The sequence below is a fragment of the Psittacula echo genome, assembly GCF_963264785.1.
Source record: "Psittacula echo genome assembly, chromosome: 5".
Classification (NCBI taxonomy): domain Eukaryota; kingdom Metazoa; phylum Chordata; class Aves; order Psittaciformes; family Psittacidae; genus Psittacula; species Psittacula echo.
In genome coordinates this window covers 60135879-60156417 of record NC_137739.1, presented here as the reverse complement: position 1 = coordinate 60156417, position 20539 = coordinate 60135879, and the positions used below count along the sequence as shown (strand labels likewise).

At 37.2% G+C, this 20539-nt stretch overlaps 1 protein-coding gene across 2 annotated transcripts in view; it reads left to right on the top strand.

Moving 5' to 3' along the window:
• TTC7B (tetratricopeptide repeat domain 7B) overlaps positions 1-20539 on the top strand; it is a gene marked incomplete at its 5' end in the record, with an annotated part of 147654 nt that overhangs the window by 88789 nt on the left and 38326 nt on the right. The window contains 4 exons of one of the 2 annotated variants that reach the window (XM_080617489.1): positions 1196-1293; positions 4649-4813; positions 6647-6697; positions 12952-13092. In XM_080617489.1, the coding sequence (XP_080473615.1) occupies positions 1196-1293; positions 4649-4813; positions 6647-6697; positions 12952-13092 (455 nt within the window). The remainder of the gene's footprint in view (positions 1-1195; positions 1294-4648; positions 4814-6646; positions 6698-12951; positions 13093-20539) is intronic. The other variant, XM_080617488.1, reaches the window with a different exon arrangement.

Here is a 20539-nt window from a genome sequence, read left to right as displayed (position 1 = left end):
ATTAGGGCAAATGGAAAGATTTACTCAATTCCAGTCTTGCAGTTTAGATTAATGTCTCCCAGGAGTTACTTAAAGCTAGGAATTTCGTGGAGTTTTTTCTCTTTGGTGAGAATCAGACAAAAGTTTGCAGTCTGCTGTTAGGCTAACTGCCCAATTGCTTTAAAGCTTAATTATTTTTAAGTTTGTGTGTGGTTTTTTTAATGAGGATTTTTAAAAAGTATTAATTGAATGTGAATAGTTCCAGACTTATAATCCTAAAAGTGAAATTACTGTATTAACTGTAGAATGTTAAAGAAGGAGTGTCCATGTGTGGTTCCTCACACTCTTCTGTCAACGTGTTTCAATACTGACCTCATCTTAAAGAGAAGGAGCACTTGATTCTTCAGTCCCTGTTTTTCTGCTGAATCTTTAATAGTAGTTCTAGCAGCAATTAGTTTTTCAGCAAGTGTATCAATAAGAAGCCTGAGGGACTGATACTGGGTTACAACTAAGTAGAAACTTAAGAGCATTTGTCCACAGGAGCAATCAGTGAAAACCACTGCTTAGGTTTTTGAGGTGTTGGAAGTGTTCAAAATGCCCTTACTTTGCTAATAGGATCAAATTCAACATTAGGCAGTTAATATGTGTGTGAATTAAAAAAAAACCCAGCAAGAACAAAAAAACCACAGCAAAACCAACCTAACCACTCCCCAAAAAAACATCTAGAGATAAAATTGGTAGCTTTTTATGTAGTTATGACATCTTGATAACATCTGTATCTAAAATTAGATGTCCTGAATTTAGTGTTTCTATTCAATCTGGGAAAAGTATGGGGTTTCAAACTCACATCTCTCATCTTGGGTTCCTGTGAGAGCTGTACCTCATATTATACAAAAGTTTAAGGTACAAAAAATCCTTTCTGTAGCGCTGTTAGCTATGAATCAGATTAAAAGCCCGTATTCCTTTCATGGTTGTATTAATTATGAACACAGAATTGCTGAAGTAAATATGGATTTAGTTTTGCTCAGCTTAATTCTGTTTTAGTGCAGCTGGCTTAATGCACAGTGAGTGGTTAGTGGTGCTTGGTACTAAATCTGTTCATAGCAAGAACTTTTATAGCAAGAATCTTTGTGGGAGGAGGGCAACATGCAACTTGTATCTCAGTATATAATTTTATATTTTAATAGCTTCTTACAATTTCTATACTTCATTACAGTGATTCTGGACGTGGGAGCAGCCTGTTAGACAGAGCTATTGCTGATAGACGACAGCTTAATACAATTACATTACCAGATTTCAGTGATCCTGAAACAGGTAAGAACTGCATATGAAACATAGGTAAAATGGTCTGGCTATAGCTAGATTTTACATATGTTCTTTATTTTGCATAATGAAATAATATTTTCATTGTTGTCATATAAGTGGAAATAGATATTGTGCAGTATAAGATTTTTTCTTTTTTATTTTTTTATTTATTTATTTTTTATTTATTTATATTTTTTTTATTTTTTTTATTTTATTGACTTGCTCACCATGTTCTTTGTAAATTAAAATATCTATAGTATGGAGCTTGCTGAGTTTAGTGGTATATTCTTATGCAAAGGATAAAACTTAATATGCTGAACTGGCCTATTTGCTGAAGTCCTATGCATTTCTTTCCATTCAGTATTTGCACATATTTTATTTAAAAACATAAATAAGAAAAATGTCAGAAAACTTTTAATCTCAAAAAACCTGAAGGTATCATTGCTAATTAAATTAATTAAAATATTTAATATTTATTAAAATATAATTACATGGGTGGGTTGGCTTAGTGTAGACATAGCTTTGACATTATGAGCAAAAAAAATTTATTAAAAATCATATATACTGTGATATTTTGATAAACATATCAAAAATCATGGTGCACTACATAAAAGCTGAGATTATTTTGTGTCAGTAAACATTTACAATATGTAATTTTCTTATTTTAACCTGTAATTTGCTTATTTTAATGTATAATTTGCCTATTTCAGTTTTCACAGTGCAAATCGATATGCCTTAAAAGTCATATAACCAAAAAGCATGTGAGCCATGCATCCTGTGAAAATTGCTGAAGGAATTACCATGATGGTGCTAGTTCCAAGAATCTTTACAGTATATTATTTGTATGCTAAATATTGTGAGTTTTCTGTTTTATCTCAAAATTGTAGCATGCTTTCCTGACACTTTTCAGATGTGAATTTCTGCTTAATCACACTTTGACACAAACAGTTTATGGAGAAGTTTCCCACCCTATGAATTAGGATACACTGACATATAAATTAAAATACTTTTAAACATGTCATGTGTCTCTTTGTTTAATATCAGAATTATGCAGTAGAAAAAAATCTAATTTAGATGTTTAACTTCTGAAAGTTAAAGTTGATTTGAATGTTCACTCAATTTTGTAAAATTGAAATCATGTAAATAAATAGAAAGTGTTCTGTGCTTGCTATAATGGCAAACAATTTTGATTACAAAGATCAGGTGTCCTGATTTCAAAGAATTGCAGTATGACATGATCTGAAGCATGGCATAATGTACCTTGCTGCCCTGATGTGGAATTTTCTGTCTTCTCCTACTCATATAATTAAATTGTATACGATAACATTCTAGCATTCAGTGATCGTTCTATGTTCTAATCTAGTTCATAGTTTCATTTTATAAACATAAATAGATTTTAAAAGTTACATATACATACATAGATAGAAATAGGTAATTTATTTTATGCCTTCAAAAAACTGCTTGGGGGGGGGCATGTCGTGGGAGTGTTATGTGGTTAGCTCTGGGGGTTTGGTTTTGTTTTTTACAAATGTAGGCACACACTTTGGGGTGTCCTGTTTTATATCTGCCACAGTTGAGAGCATAATGAATTGGTGCTTTTTAAAGACTGTATGCTTTTAAGTAAAAATGAACCCTTATCCAAAAGATTGAGCTTTTCAAGAAGCCCCAAATTCAAATCCTGAAGCCAATACTTTGACTGGAAAAATGAATCTATACATATGTTCTGATTTTTCTAGAAGTTCCAATTAGTCTGTTTTTCTGAATCTTAGCTGTGTTGTTGCAGCTTATCTCTACTGTCAGGGAGGACAAGGTAGGAAATTAAATATATGGTGTCCCTATTTGATTCTATTTCCTATAAAAGACAATTGTGAGGATGGGGCAGGTGTGTCTCTATTTTGTTGGGGAGGTGGGTTTGTTTGTTTGGGTTTCAGCTGTTAATTTTAGCAGAAGAAACCTGGTTACAATTCCCGTATTCAAATTCTGGTAAGGACTACAGCTTTGTTATGTACTGTATCTACACAGCAGTATGCATTTAATAGCTCCATATCCAAGTTTTGTCCAAGATTCTTCATGTAGAACATTATATAAAAATTTTGCAGAAATTAAAAGGCCATGGTAATATAAGAATAAAAGAAGTCAAGCTTGTCAGTGTTTGAGTGAGAAGACTTTCAGCAGACTCTCAAAAAAACATTGTTTACAAATGGTAGATGACAGAAACAATAGATGGTCAAAATGTGAGACTTTTACAGGCTGAAAGAGCTCTTGTGCAGATTTTGTGGCTTCCCAGTGTTTAGAAATGCATAAGGAATTTGACAAATAAGTATTAAAATAGGGGTACTCACGAAGGGTATTGTGGAAAATCCTCTCAGGACAGAAATGTTTGCTCCTCTCCTCTTTATACAGTGTAATGCTACCATGTGTATGCATTTATGTGTGTATATACATATGAAATTTCCCCCTTCTTAACTTTGCTTGCCACCTGTGATGATGATGATCCCCTCTGCCTGCCTAGTCTGAGTTTGGCCAATCTGAGTACTGAGAAATGAAAACTAAAATTCATATATGAAGTACTGTGTACTTGCAATTTGAATTCTGAAATCCTTTAAAAAAATGCATTTAGCTGTAACGAGTGTATTAATTAAGCACAAGTTGGAATTTGGAAAAAAAAAAAAGTCTTTCAAAACAGTTTTTTATAGAGCTCTTTCCATTTCCATAATCAGAAATTATTAAATGATTGAAGTTCAAACTTGTGTTACCATTGAAGTATCTGAAAAGTGTATTGTGGATATTTTACAAGGCCAGACTCTTACATTCTGATGCACTGACCGACAACTGTCAAATCTACTTTAAGTTTGCCTTCTATTTCATTGAGTTTGTCATGAGCAGCATGCACCCATATTTGTATTATTGCTGAAGGAAATAAATATGGAGAAAAAAAAAGTTTTTTGCTCACTGAAGTAAAATCTGACACGGAGACAGTCAGATTTCCTAAGGCAGATATGCATATGCAAATCACTTGAGATTCAATTGGCTATTTTGGTTAAGGTAAGTTGTACTCAGTCTTTTAAAAAACATTATTTGATTCATTGTGTATTGGTTGCAGTTTTCTGTTGGTTTTGGGGTTTTTTTATCTAGTTTAGCATGGAAAGAGAGTAATGTGAGTACAGGACATTTTTAATTTTTTTTTTTACGTTGCTTTCAGAGAAAGTGGCATATATTTTATGTACAAACCATTTTCATCTTACTGAATGGTGTAATAAATGCTTTGCTTTTTTTGGCATCCTTGAGTCCATTAAACCCTGTTGGATCTTTTTTCTTTCCCGCCCCACCACACCCTTATCATTCTCTTTGTTTCGCTTTTTAGCCTCTGATACTTCCTCATCTTCTCCCTCAAGAACAGAGTCTCCTCTCCAACTGTTTGTATCTTCTCATCTTCCTCATCCTCATCCTAAACCAGATATCTTTGTCTGGCCCCATGCAGCCTCTCCATGCTGTGACCAAGTTCCTGAGCCCTGTTCACCTTCTCGCTGTAAAGTGGCTTTCTATTCCTGATGGGCGTGCTAGTTTGTGCTGTATTTTTCAGATAATCTTCATAACTGATAAACCATGTTTAAACAGTTGAAGTTTCAACAAAGTGTCAGTGACATCTGGCTGTTCAGATGCTCTTCATTAAATACTGAATGGGTTTTAAGAGTTTCAACAAAGCAGACTGTGATATTGACCCCAAAAGAGGTAAAGTTACAGATGTATTTGATACTCTGTTCTCATGACTGTTACAGAAAAGGATAGGGTTTGGTACAAGAGGTTATTGGCCAAGAATGCTTTGTAGCATCTACTGCTGTAAATTGTTTACATTGCTGGCATCTTTTGCCTAACAAGCCTGTCCTTTCCACAGAATTTCCTTCTTATCTGTATGGTTTTTAATGACTTAGTTTCAGAAAGCCTTTAGCTAATTGCATCCAAAACCTTCCCTGAAAATTCATGTGAAGGAAAAAAATTGCCTAAATATCAATGTGTATTTTCATATTGCAGGTAAGGCATACTGGAATCATTCAGAGGTATTAGAAGAGTGAAAATCAGCGTTGAGCATTGTGCTATTTCAAGTCAAGAGCCATTCTTTTCATTGAAATGATGCGAATTTAAACATGCTGTACAAACTGTACAGTAATGCTGCCAGAGTAGTTCAGGTGGCAGGGTAAAATCAGCATAGTTTTACAGCCATTTCTTTTTAACTCTTTTTAATTTCTGTGAAGTTCTCCTTCACTCACTGCTTTATGCATAGTGCTGGTTTTGTCACTGCATTTACTATAATCCAATTTTAAGAAATTAATTTTTGACACCTAGCATTTACCTGATATCATGTCAAAGTTATTAATTCCTAAGAAAATGTAGAAAATAAATCTTTGAGTATTAGGAAAATTCATTTGTTACAATAGCTGACATAAGATGAGAGTTTTGAAATCACTAGCTCATGTGTAAGCCTGTAAATAGAAATTAAGGAAAGTGCTTCCTTCCAGGAAATCTTTGTCTTATGGTAGTTTAAGTAGTTGAAGTGTGACATTCTTTTTGAAGCATTTGACTAGCTGATTGATTGCTATTACAGGTTTGGGCATCATTGAGTTGAACTTGCTCAGACCTACATCTCAGTTAGCATGAAATTACTTATTCTTTGCAGAGCTACAAGTTAATACAAACACATTCAAGAATGAAGGCAAACTGAAAGAATGCAGAAGCCCAAGCACAGATTATGTAAAGCCCAAGTTTTCTATTTCCAACCTACTGTGTCCTCAGTGAAAGGAGCTTCCATTGTATGCATGAGAAGCAGTGGAACCATGAAAAAACCCTGATATTGAAGTCCTTTGTATACTGTAAATAATTGATGAAAGTGAAAGCTCTATCTTTGAGTAAGTAGAGATTTGCCTAGATGCTTATAGCATGTTAGTATAGTTATCAGACCTGAAAATCTGATGTTCTATATCTTGCTTAGTTCAATTTTTATTCTAGTGTAAGAAGCAAAATGCGTTTTGTATTATTGACTTGACTTCCAATTTCTGTTGAACCAGAACATTATTTTAGAGATGTAGCAAAGGCTCTGTGAAAATATTTATTGTAAACAGTAATCTTTTTTTTCTTTTTTTTTTTTTTCATCTTTTGGAATGCTATAAACCTGATTTACAGTTTGAAGATTATCAGAAATCCTTTGGCTTTCTTGGAGTTCTTGGGGGATTTTTGGGTTTGGGATCTTTTTGTTTGTTTGTTCATTTGTTTGGTTTTATCTTGTTTTGGTTTTGTTTTTTGTTTTGAGGGGCTTTTCCCCTCCCTCTTACTGTGGATTTTAATTTGTGGTTTGATCTGTTCAAAGGCAATCCATCAGATGCTTACTTTCATGGTTTTTACTCCCTTTTTTCAGTTTGTAAGTAGTGTTCACTGTGGAGTTTCATTAATTTCTTAAGGACTTAAATCACCTTTTGCTTTACCACAAAACATACATGTTTTGTCCATCAGTAGTGGAAGTTTGGTAGTGTGTAAAACAAGGCTGATGCTCTTTGCCCGTTCAGTCACCCTAAGTACTGTGATCTTACAAGATCTGAATGCACTCAACTAACACTTGCATTGAATAATTAAAGAGGCAGTATTCATTTCTAGAGGACTGCAAATAAAGATATATTAGGAAGGTCTTGTATAACATAATGGCCAGCTGCCAGAATGTTTTATTAGAGATTTTATGTCACTCCTGTTCCTAAGTAGTATGTTGGTCCAGAATGCAACGTTGCAACTGCTGTCATGAGTCATAATAAACTACTGCTTTCTCTTCTGGTACAAATTTTGCTTGTAGAATAAATCTCTTTAGAGTACACTTTAAAATAATGAAATGATGAAAACAAGCTAAATAAGGGAGAATGAAGAATATATATCAATAGAAGTAACTGCTACTTTAACCAGGATGTGAAATAATGACCTTTTTCTCTAACCAGTTACGTTATGAAGTTGCGTGTTTAGCCTTGAATAGTAAATTACAGGATTTTATTTTCATTTATTACTTTATTTTTTCATAGATTTTTATGAGGTAGTACAGGAGACCAATTTGGTGGAGAGGAGAAAAGTAAGAAACTACATAAACCAGCATGTTTGACAGTGGCTGAGCATGGAAAATCTTTTTCAAAGAGCTGAGAGGATGTTGTATAAATGATGCTGCCCATACCTGACTACTAATATCTCCATTCATAACTCTGTAGCATAAGTTAAGCTAGCTTTGTAATTTGTGATTGTGAAAGGTGTCTCAGGCACTTAATGAATTTTATTGGAAAAATTTTTAATTTGGCTAAACCTGCTGCTCTATCTTATCAAATGCAGCACTTCAGTGATGTATTAGTCCTGCAGAAGGTACTGCCTCTTTGTATCATGCAATTACTTTTTTAGCACAGAGTTCTGGGAATGTCACACCACTAATGTTCTTACTGCCAGCTTTGTATGCATGTAAAGTTGAAAATCATGGGGTTTTTCCTCTTTTCTCCTGCATGAGCATTGCTGTTAAAGCATTTTTTTATTTTGTGTAGACATTGAAACGTTGAAAACATGATGAATGTAAAACCGTTTAGTAATATTCTCTATTATGATATAAAAAGAAATCCTGTTACAGTGTTTTTGTCAGTTGATATTAATGTGTTTCATCAAGGATGACAGTCTATTCAGAAGGAAGATTTGATGTACATAGCAAAGTTATTTTGTGTTCCTGCAAGTCTGCATGCCAACTAAGTGCTGATAGAGTCCATGTCTTAATTCATGTACGTTAGGCTATTTTCTGAAGAATGTATTGGGAAATGACCAAGGAAAGAACTGAAGAAGTCATAACATGCTTATTTGCATAGGGTGACCTATAAATGATATTTGAAAAATGAGTTTCATGAAGACTTTACTGTAATATTTATCTTAAGAAAAGCCTGAAGGAATAAATTGAACGCTGTTTTTCACAGAAATTGCACTGTAGGTATGACTTGGCAAAGAAAAGTTACTGTGAGACAACTTAACTTCTTGGTTAAATTGTGTTTGTAGAAGGCTGTTGAGAAGTTTTCAATTTGAGATTGAATTACAAGCCAACCATATGCTGGGCTTCATCAAAAGGAGTGTTACAGCAGGTTGAGGGAGGTGATTCTGACCCTCTACTCTGCTCTTGTGAGACCCCACCTGCAGTACCGTGTTCAGCTCTGAGGCACTCAACACAGGAGGAACATGGACCTGCTTGAGTCCAGAGAAGGGGACACAAAGATGATGAGAGGGCTGGAGCACCTCTCCTATGAAGGCAGTCTGAGAGACCTGGGCTTGTTCAGTCAGGACAAGAGAAGGCTCGGGAGAGTCCTTAGAGCAGCCTTCCAGTACCTAACGGGGGCCTACAAAAAATCTGGAGAGGGACTTTTTTACGAGGGCATGTAGTGACAGGACAAGGGGGAATCATTTTAAACTGAAGGAGAGTAGATTTAGGTTAGACATTAGGAAGAAATTTTTTACTATGAGGGTGGTGAAACACTGGAACTTGCCCAGAGTAGTTATGGATGCCCCATTCCTGGCAGTGTTCAAGCCCAAGTTGGATGGGGCTTTGAGCAGCCTGGTCTAGTGGAAGGTGTCCCTGACTATTACAGGGAGGTTGGAACTGGATGATGTAGTGCCTTCCAACCCTAACCATTCCATGATTCAATGATTCTATAACCATGGTTCTTGCAGATGCTGTGTTAATATGGTGAGTAGAAACTGTAAATTCTGAACTAATGTCATTATAGGAAACTTCAGTGGGGTGTTATACCTTGTTGGTTTAGAAACATTTTGTTATGTTTAAGACCTTCTGTCACACTTTGCAGTGTGTAATGTGATTGTGATTCCAGATGATAATCAATAAATAATTTAAGTAGTGAGTTCTAGACCTTGCAAAGACAGTCCCTTGAAGACAAGCTTCAGAACAAGGCTAAATAAATGCAAGTGAGTTGCCAGGACCCATTTTGGTGATATATTGCTTTTCCAGACCTCATGCTTTTATATTTCAAACTAAACTCTCTTTGCTACTTGTGGTGTTTTATTTGTTTTTTATCCTTAAGTATCATGCTGTAACAGCAGTCTAGAAGTTGTGTGAGAAGAGCAAGGATACCTGTGTGTGTGAAAGATATGGTAAAATTTTAAACCAGAAATTACTGCTGCTTTCTATCTGAACGTTTGAAGGAAGCTACAACTGAGTGAATTTTGTAACACTGACAGTGAGGATATGTTTGTGTTTGGCTGAAAGTACTGAACACAGACCACAGAAAGAAAAGTGCAGATAATGGTGGGAAGAGAAAGCAGAGATTATGGCAAGAGGGAACCTCCAAATAAGTAACTGGCTACATCAGATCTGTGAGATCCTCTCTTTACCCTTAGTTTCTTACAAACCACTATGTATCTTTACAAGTTATAGTTGAAATTACTATACATTTTAGAATGTAATGTGACTATAAATATCTGAATCTGTGACTGTGTTAGAACAACGAACAGATAGCTCACATAAGTTAGTTCAAATAAGAAAAGGGTTTAATAAAACTTGGTGGAAGATCAGAAAAAGTTTTTTAGCAGACAGGATCTTTAATTGATCTTTCAATGATTTTTAGTTGTCTGTAAAATGAAAGCTAATTGTGTTTTAACAGAAGGGACCAGAAATTAGTTAGATTATGCATTAGAGCTATCAGCATGAGTGCGATGTACCTGAAAGACACCACTCGCCAGTGTCAAAAGACTACTGTTATTTAATGAAAAAAAAAGTTAGTAGAAAAGATGTAAAAGTGTGATTAAGGGTACAGTGGCTGTGCTGATTACATATGCAAGGCTATACTAGAGGTTATCCCTCCTTTTGGACACTGTATAGGCTTGTGCTTGATATCTATCTTAATAGCCACTGCAAGGAGGGGTTTTAAAGAAACAAAACCAAACAAAAAAAACCCCTATTATTGATGCTCTTGTGCTGTTTTTCAACATCCTTAAGTTCTCTACATTTCAAGTATGAGTGAAGCATAAAGGATTTCAAAGGCTTGGATTTCCAGACAGCCCTGTAGAAGGTTATACTAAGTTTCTTTATGCTGATTAACATTAGTCTTTAAAATTAAACTTCCAGAATCCATTTATTTGGGATGTTGTTTAAAGGTAGCATAAATTTAGTTGATTATGTTGGAAAATCTGCGGTCTGGATTTCTAAAATAGTTACTTGGTCCATGTTGAAATTTAGATGTTAATATTCATTATTAATTTAGAATATGTTTTTATGTCAGTTGTATTAATTTAGTGAAGGATAGGAAGTAACTATTTCATAGTAATTTTATTGAAGGGCACTTGAAGACTATTACTTTGTATATAGGTATATTTTCTTCAGAGAACTAATTGCTGCAGTATGTTAAGGGATACCTTTTTCCTAAATAGGAAATATAAGCAATTTGAAAAGTTATACTTTGGAAAAAAACAAACAAAAAAAAAACAAAAAAAAAAAAAAAAAAAAAAAAAAAACAAAACAAAAAAAAACAAAAAAAACCAAACCAAAACAAAAAAAAAACCAACACAAAAAAAACCACAAACACCTAAAAAAACAAACTAGAAAGATTGGGGTTTTTTAACAAAATGTGTTTTCTTTTTTCTACCACTTGGAATAAAGCCCAGGGTAGGAGTTAATTACCATAGGAAGTACTTGGTATCCACTCTGTTCTAACTTTAACATAGGTGGTACTGGAACTCGTAAGGATTTTATCACAGCATAGTTCTCCTTTAGTGTAGAAATTGATGTACAAAAAGTTTTAATAATATATTACTATATGTGGTTTGTGTTTAAGTACTAGAGGCTTGAAATCTAATGGCACACTTTCTACATGACGTTACTTGTGGCCTGACCAGCAGCCAGAGTCTTTGCTGTAAATAATAGAAAATATAGGCCCTTTTTAATACTAAATTGAATATTTGCTTTTCAGAAGGAAAGGATTAGATGGTATCCTTTCTGTCAGTGAATCACACCTTTTCTTTACAAATTCTTCCAGATAGATGGGAAGGCTCTTTCATTGTTAGTCCCTAGAAGGCTAACAAGTGACAGGCTGCAGTGGCATGCATTTAGAGAAATAGATCTCAGACAAAAAAGGGATTTCTGATGCTCATTAATGGAACTTTTGCTGGTATTTTTCTTGGAATACACTCCACATGCTTCTTGCTTAGACTCCCCTTTTATATTTCTTTAGAAGTTAAGCCTTAAAGACAAGAAAGACAAAAACTTTTAAGAAGTGTTCAACCTTGCAGGCTGGAGTTTGAGTAGTTTCATTAGCTAGTAAAGGAAAGCAAACTCCACAGCCAGATACTGTTTCAGGTCTTCAGAGCAATTGCTTGTTCATAATAAAATATGAAATGCTAACTATGTCCTATTCTGCTTTCCTCTTGTTTCTGTCAGTTAAGGATTGCACACCTGCAGACAACTTTTCTCTCTCTACTTACCTGTCTACTAGGAATTTCTTCTGCTTTTCTGGCTTGCTGATTTATCTTGTCACACTTTAAGAATTTATGGTTTATGTGGCAAATCCCTTCTTGTTAAAATTCTTAGAAAGCCTGTGATATTAAGAGTGAAGGTTTTGTTTATTTCTTAACTGCTTAACTGCTAGTGATGAGGATGAGCTTGTGGGGTACAGTTCAACCTGCATGGGATTCAGTACTTTCTTTTGGGGTTCCTACCATTCTTGACCATTACAGATATGCTGATGGCTTCTCATCTATTCCAACATGGAATATTTCAGTTTCATTTATCAATTAGGCCTAGTCAGTTTGAGATTTTGTAATATGTACTTCTAAAACAGCTAGAGATATGTTGAAGCTTAGATGACAAGAAGGAGTGTAGCTGAAAATATTCATGGATTTGATTAAAAAAAAAAAAATCATAATGACTAAATGTGCTGTCAGTACTTGGCTATCCAAATTACAGTTGCCATTAGATATTCTTTAGATACAGAAGCTTTTTTAATTCCACTACTTTGAAAAGGGTAGTATTTGCCAATGAGATTCTAATCTAAATTGTAAATGCTTAATTTTAAGAGAATTATCCTTTATTTAGTATGCTTTGGGAATGTTCTTTATGCAAAGTACTTTTTTGCCACAAGGCATTTTATCTTGGCCCTCTTGATCAGCTAAATTTTACGTTTAGTACAGTTTAATTGGCTGTTTGTGCTGGGGTACTATGTGATCTTGTATATTTTAGGTCGCTGGTTTTTTTACTGTTATTAGTCTTAAAATAGTCCTCTAATCACACTCTCTGGGAAGACATAGCAATTACTAACATCAAGTGCATGCAGCAACCTGAAGATTTCAGTTTATGATTCCATCACAAACCTTTTTTGGATCATACATTGCCAGAAAGGAGGTGTCAGGTTTAATAGAGTGTATTCATAGTAGCAACCCAAAAGTGTGTCAGGTATACTTAACAATGTTTAGTGTGGTTTCTATATAGTCTTTCAGACCAGTATAAAAGCTTTCATAACAAGGAAAATTAACTTGACATTTCAAAAACCTTCTCCAAAACCGTTCATGTGAATTATATCGAGGAATTTGAGGAGGTTACAATTAAATGTTTTATGTAATGTGTATGACATTCGTTCTGTCTGTGATGGTAATTTTTTATTACTTCTACAGGTTCAGTCCATGCCACATCAATAGCAGCTTCCAGAGTGGAGCAAGCACTGTCTGAGGTTGCATCATCTCTGCAAAGCAGTGCCCCTAAACAAGGACCTCTGCATCCTTGGATGACTCTGGCTCAAATATGGCTTCATGCAGGTAACATGTGACAATAAAATTCTTTCTTGTCCTTTCCCCTCCCCTTTCTTGCTAGTGTAAGGACTCACAGAAATCTGTTGGTTTCCTTCAGAATCTGTTATCACTTGTCAGGTCAGATTTTTCCCAGGTGTATGTGTGGCACTGGAGCAGGTCAAGAAGGACAAAGGGTATTACAGCTGCTCCATTTAGATAAGACATTAGTTTATAATGCAGCTGCTATCAGTGGAGTCATATCTTCTGCAGAACAAAGGCAACGCTCTCTTCTTGAAGAGAATTCCTGTGAAGAATTTAGTTTCTGAAGTACCTTGAGTATTTTAGCATTTGGAAATTGAGATGCCCTAATTCCGTTTGTTGAAAAAAAATATTTGTAAGATTATTGAATAGAGTTCCTGCTATCAGAAAAGTCTTTAATTGAAAATAACTGCATATGTAAAAAAAATAAAGGGTAGTAGTACTACTGAGCAACCTGTCCCTTGCAGCTGTGATGATGAGCTCTCATGTAGCTCTCTTCCTTCTAGCTTCATTAACTTTAAAGACCCGGGATTGTTTTTCTAAATGTGGAGTCATCTTGAGTGGGTTTAGTATTGTTATGCTGCTTCAAGCCTCAAACTAAATGCAAGATCACAAGTGACTGTTACATAAAATTTCAAGCAGAAAATGATGATCCAGTGTAGTTTTACACAGTTGAAAATGTACACCTTGCAATTGTTTTTATTGATACTTGCATCAGAACGGTGTAATTAAGATATCAGTCAGCAATTGTTCTGCTTTGGTCTGCTCTCAGACCTGAGCATTTTTCAGTGACATAATTATTTCTTTCCTTCATGTTTACATTCACCAAAACAATGCTGTATTTCTTAGTATTTTAATTTAAGTATTTTGCATTAACAGTTTTATTGTGTGAAAGTCATGCAGGGCAATGTCTGCCAGTTATTAATTAGTATGTTAGGTTAAAGCCCAGAAGATTGGAAAGGAAGAGCAATGGTAGTGATTAATAATAGTGATCTTATCTGAGGGTGGAAGGGCTCCTTGAAAGCAACACAAATTAGAACAAGGCAAGGTCCACCAGGGCATAGTGTTGTCACATGCCCTGCATCATGGCATCATTGATTTTGAATGTTTATAGACCATCGCAGATGGCCATCTACAATAACTCTTAGCATCTATAATGCTGGTAATTCCTCCTTTTCTGTTTCTTAATTTTTGTTGGTCATGTCCTGTTGCTGCTTATCCAGCCCATGCAAGTGACTGCTGCTGTGTTACCCACAAAGGAGAGGTCTGGGCACACTTTGGAGATTGCTTTTTAGTTCATATCTTAGTCAGGTTTTCATACACGTTGGTGGTCTGCTGCTGCAATCTGCTGCACAGACCACTTTCGACTCTCAAAAATACCTCTCTCAGAAAGCATGGTTTGTAGGCCGTATTTGTGATTCCCAGCAGGAGGAAGCATGGGTGAGAAGTAGGAGAGAGTTGGGTTGGAGAATGAACTAAAGTGTTAAAGATCCAGGATACAGACACAACAAAGTATGAAAAGTGCTCTGACTCTGTGTATGGGGAGCAATTAAAACAAAAAACAGGAAATGAAAGGGAGCTGCTGTCTACCTTCAGAGAAGGTACTGCAACCTGAAGTCTACTTCCTCTCTACCTTGGAATGATGCTGTTCTTGATGCTTCTGCTGGCAATTCGTGCTGCATTTCAGAGTGTTTGGGTATCGTGCTATTCAGCTACTTGTCCTGCTACACTAAATGCCCTAAGCCTTGAGAAAGATTCTTTACTGAAGGAACATTCAGAATAAATTTTCCTTCCAGAAGCATATAAAAGCTGATATTCTGGAAGGTATCTTCATCAATATGTAAGGGTTACTTGCATAGAAAACAGTGATAATATTACTTAACACCTTTACAGCACATGTTCTTTAAATAAAAGTGAAGCTTTACCATTGGGAAACTGCTTCCCTTTTGAGTCACATGCCACATTTAAGTATTTTGACACCCTGTATAGTTTTACTTCTTGGGGGGAATAAAGGGGGATTTTTAATAAGCTTTAAGTCTTAAAATGCAGCAATTGAGAATTATTATTCCTGTAGGATTATAGAGACAAGGAAGAGTTCTAATAGATGCAAAACCTAATGGAATATATTTACCCAAACTAATGCATATGATGCGAAAATGAAAGAAGATATTTTTTCTTACAGTTACACAATGTCATTCCAGCTGTCATTAGTGTAAATGAATATGGTATTCAGTCCTAAGAAGTTGATTTTACACACAATAACTGGCTTTTAATTCTTCATTGTGTGTTTATTAATGGACTGTTTCAGCCTTTCGTTTCTGGGCATACAGTGTATAGGTGGAAAATCAAGCTTTTTTTAAATGTGAAACAAAATTACTTCTACATTTAGTATATTCTCCAGTAACTCATTATTAAAAGCCAGACCTGTTCCCTAAATGATCAATGGCTGTGATGGTCCTTTGAGAAATGTATCAAGACTGAACTCAATACTGCTATGCAGCTTGATTAGAAAATAGACTGATTTCTCAATAAAATGCAAGCATAAGTGCTAGAGGGGTTTGACCCAGAAGGCATTATTCATGTTCTCTAGCTGGAGACATTCAGAAGAGCACATTGGACTTGACACCTTGTTTTTCCCTTCAAACTACTGCTCCTGTCTGAGATTTTCCTACAAAATCTGCTGGCAGTTGTCAGTTTTCCACAACTGGTTTATTTGAATTTGCCATGTTGGTTTTTAAGATTTGTATTCAGTTTGAAGTCATTATCTCAGAATGAACAGTTTTCCTTCAGTTTCAGAAATTTCTTGAATGAACTGTAAAGCTTGATGCCTAGCCACAAGCTCAACTTTCATTGTTTCGTAGTTTTTTTTCAAAAAGCCTTCTATATATTCTATAGGGGTGGCATAACTTTTGGTAGAGAAAATGAGTTATTTTTAAAATAAGCCTATAATAACTTCAAACATAAAGGAATTAATTTGTTTAATACTTTTAGGAAGGTCTGTTAATAACTGTGAAGTTTCTCTGCTGCAGTTAGTAAGCAAGACAGCAAGATTTAGTATATGTTACAGAAACCTAAAACTAATTTCTAAGCAGTACTGCAGCCTCTTTTGGCTAATCATAGAATAGAATCATAGAATAGTTAGGGTTGGAAAGGACCTTAAGATCATCTAGTTCCAACCCCACTGCCATGGGCAGGGACACCCCACACTAAACCATGCCACCCAAGGCCTCATCCAACCTGGCCTTGAACACTGACAAGGATGGAGCATTCACAACCTCCCTGGGCAACCCATTCCAGTGCCTCACCACCCTCACAGTAAAGAATTTCTTCCTTATATCCAATCTAAACTTCCTGTCGTGGTTTAAGCCCCGGCTGTAAATTAGAACCACGCAGTCTACTTCCCCCCCACCCCCCAGAGGGATGGGGAGGAGAATCAAAAGAAAGTAACTCCCACGGGTTGAGATAAAAACAGTCCAGTAACTCAGGTATAACACAAATCACTACTGCTGCCACCAATAATAATAATGATAAGAGAAATAACAAGGGAAGAGAATACGATAGCGCCCGCCAGAAAAGAGAGCCCGACAGAAAGAGGACGTGGCCTTCCGGGTAGCTCCCAGTTACATCCCCTGGCATGACGTGCTGTGGTATGGAATACCTCTTTGGCTAGTTTGGGTCAGGTGTCCTGTCCCCGCTTCCTTCCGGCCCCTCCTCCTCCCTGGCAGAGCATGAGACTCACAAAGTCCTTGGTCAGTCTAAACATCAGTGTTATCAGCCTTGTTCCCAGGCCAAAAGTCAAAAACACAGTGCTGCAACAGCTACTAAGAAGGAGAAAAACTGACTGCTACTGCTGAACCCAGGACACTTCCCCTGTTTAAGTTTGAACCCGTTACCCCTTGTCCTATCACTACAGTCCCTGATAAATAGTCCATCCCCAGCATCCTTGTAGGCCCCCTTCACATACTGGAAGGCTGCTAGGAGGTCTCCACGCAGCCTTCTCTTCTTCAGGCTTAACAGCCCCAGCTTTCTCAGCCTGTCTTCATAGGGGAGGTGCTGCAGTCCCCTGATCATGCTCGTGGCCCTCCTCTGGACTTGTTCCAACAGTTCCATGTCCTTTTTATGTTGAGGACACCAGAACTGCACACAATACTCCAAGTGAGGTCTCACGAGAGCAGAGTAGAGGGGCAGGATCACCTCCTTTGACCTGCTGGTCACGCTCCTCTTGATGCAGTCCAGGATACAGTTGGCTTTCTGGGCTGCGAGTGCACACTGAAGCCGGCTCAAGTTAAGTTTCTCATCGATGAACACCCCCAAGTCCTTCTCTGCAGGGCTGCTCTGAATCTCTTCTCTGCGCAACCTGTAGCTGTGCCTGGGATTGCTCCAACCCAGGTGTAGGACCTTGCACTTGGCATGGTTAAACTTCGTAAGGTTGGCATCAGCCCACCTCACAAGCATCTCAAGGTCCCTCTGGATGGCGTCCCTTCCCTCCAGTGTATCAACCGAACCACACAGCTTGGTGTCATCGGTGAACTTGCTGAGGGCACACTCAATCCCACTGTCCATGTCACCGACAAAGATGCTGAACAAGACCGGTCCCAACACCGATCCCTGAGGGACACCACTCGTTACCCGTCTCCAGCCGGACATTGAGCCATTGACCACAACTCTTTGCGTGCGGCCATCCAGGCAGTTCTTTATCCACCAAGTGGTCCACCCATCAAATTGATGTCTCTCCAATTTAGAGAGAAGGATGTTGTGTGGGACAGTGTGAAACGCTTTGCACAAATCCAGGTAGATGACGTCAACTGCTCTGCCCCTGGCCATCAGTTCCATAGCCCCATCATAGAAGGCCACCAAATTGGTCAGGCAGGATTTCCCCTTAGTGAAACCTTGCTGGCTGTCACCAAGCACCTCCTTGTTTTTCATGTGCCTGAGCATGCCTTCCAGGAAAATCAGCTCCAAGAGTTTGCCAGGCACAGAGGTGAGACTGACTGGTCTGTAATTCCCTGGGTCATCCATTTTTCCTTTCTTGATAATGAGGGTTGTATTTCCCTTTTTCCAGTTGCTGGGGACTTCAGCTGACTGCCATGAGTTTTCAACTATGATGGCCAGTGGCTTAGCAACTTCATTCGCCAGCTCCTTCAGGACCCGCGGATGGATTTTGTCAGGTCCCATGGACTTGTGTACGTTTAGGTTTTTAAGATGGTCTCAAACCAGATCCTCTCCTACAGTGGGCTTAGGGTCTTCATTCTCACAGTCCCTGCATCTGCCTTCCAAGACTTGGGTGGTGCAGTCAGAGACTTTGCCAGTGAAGACCGAGGCAAAGAAGTCAATAAGAACCTCAGCCTTCTCCAGATCCGGGGTAGCCAGTTCTCCTGATAGCTTCCGGAGGCGGCCTACGTTCTCCCTAGTCGGTCTTTTACTCGCTACGTACCTATAGAATCCCTTCCTATTATCCTTAACATCCCTAGCCAAGTTTAGTTCTAACTGGGCCTTAGCTTTCCTCACCTGGTCCCTAGCTTCCCGGGCAACATCCCTGTATTCTTCCCAGGCCGCCTGTTCCTGCTTCCACCTTCTATAAGTCTCTTTTTCCCTTCGATTTTTCCTGAGCAGCTCCTTATCCATCCAAGGAGGTCTCCTGGCCCTCCTGCTGCACTTCCTTCTAGTTGGGATGCAAGACTCCTGAGCTTGCAGTAGGTGATCCTTGAATATCAACCAAGAGTCTTGGGGCCCCCTGCCCTCTAGGGCTATATCCCATGGAACCTTACTAAGCAGGTTCCTGAAGAGGCCAAAGTCTGCTCTCCTGAAGTGAAGGGCAGTGAGCTTGCTGCACACTCTTCTCACTGTCCCGAGGATCTCGAATTCGACCATCTTGTGGTCACTGCAACCAAGGCTGCCCTGGATTGTCGCATTTCCCACGAGCCCTTCCCTGTTGGTGAGCACGAGGTCAAGCATGGCACCTCTCCTTGTTGGTTCCTCTATTACTTGCAGAAGGAAGTTGTCTTCCACACAGTCAAGGAACCTCCTGGATTGCTTGTGCCGGGCCATACCTTCACTCCAACAAATGTCAATGTTTAATGTTAAAAGCCATTGCTACCATAATTGTTTCCCCTCAAGGAATACAGAATTTCAACTGCAATCTGTTAAATTAGTCAATCTCTACTTATTTTTCAGTTTAGAATTATTGTGGTAGTAGATAACCACCTACTTAAGTCATTTTTTAGTTTCTACCTATTATTTTCTAATAATCATAGCTTTTACTCAGTACCTTTACTGTCTGTGTAAGTTATATTTCTCCTATCTTTTTACTAAACAATTTGGGAGTGTGTATTTAAAAGTGTTTCAAGTCTGATAATGCTGGAGAGACGACAATAACACCAGGAGAGCTCCAATAGTTAGCATTTAAATAATGTAGTGTGTTTTATTTTCACTAAAATCTTCTTTCTCATGCAGTATATTGACTGTATAGCTTTTAGAAAAACACTCAAGAATGAAGTACCCAAAGCTTTTCCAAAATATTTTAGGATTTTTCTTTTAAAAAACCCCTCCTGGTACAATTCAGATTTTATGCTGTATGTCCATCTCTCAAATAATGGCTACAACTTGTTCTTTGGATTTTACCAGCAGCTAGTAAAAGTAAAATCCTAGAAAATATTAATTTGCTGTTCTTCAGTCATACAGTATCATCTCTGACTAGGTGACATGGTTCTTCTAGGGTTAGGGGAAAAATCCAAGTGGTGTGGGATCTGCAATTTCATGTTTTAGTTCTTCATGTGGATGAGATTTTTTTCCATTAAAAACATTTCATTAGTTTCTAAAAATTTCTAAAATACTGCATTAATCCCTTCATCCATATGGATATACTGTTTATGTTCTGTAGAACGTGTTCTGTGAAATCACTGAGTCAACTTAGGAGCAAAATAAAGCTCTTTTGCTAAGAAAATATGTATGTTCTCCCATCAATAAGATAAGGTCTTAGAAGAAGAATACGATTTACTCCAGCAACCCTACAAAAATTGGTTAAAAAAAAAAAAAGAAAATTAGTAGGACCTTTAAACTGCACTTACTTACCAGCTGCTCCTGAAAGTCTGGTTTTTGTTAGTCATTGTAAATTGATTTTTATTAAAATAATTATAAATATTCATAGCAGGTATCACCTGTAAGTTAAGGTTTATATGCTCTGCTGTACTGAAGTTGTCTAGTTAGGGATACTATTAAATTTTATAAAATTATCCCAGAATAGAGCTTCTTTAAAGGCACTCAGACATCAGTCCCATTCAGAGTTTTAGGCATAATCACAAATCCACAACTGTAGTGTGAGATCCTGATCTGACAGCCTTTAAACCAAGGTGGATGGCCTTGTACTGTACAGTAGGAAGCATGTCTTGAACAATGATAGATCACTTTGCTGTTTTGATGGAGCATTTAGATTTAA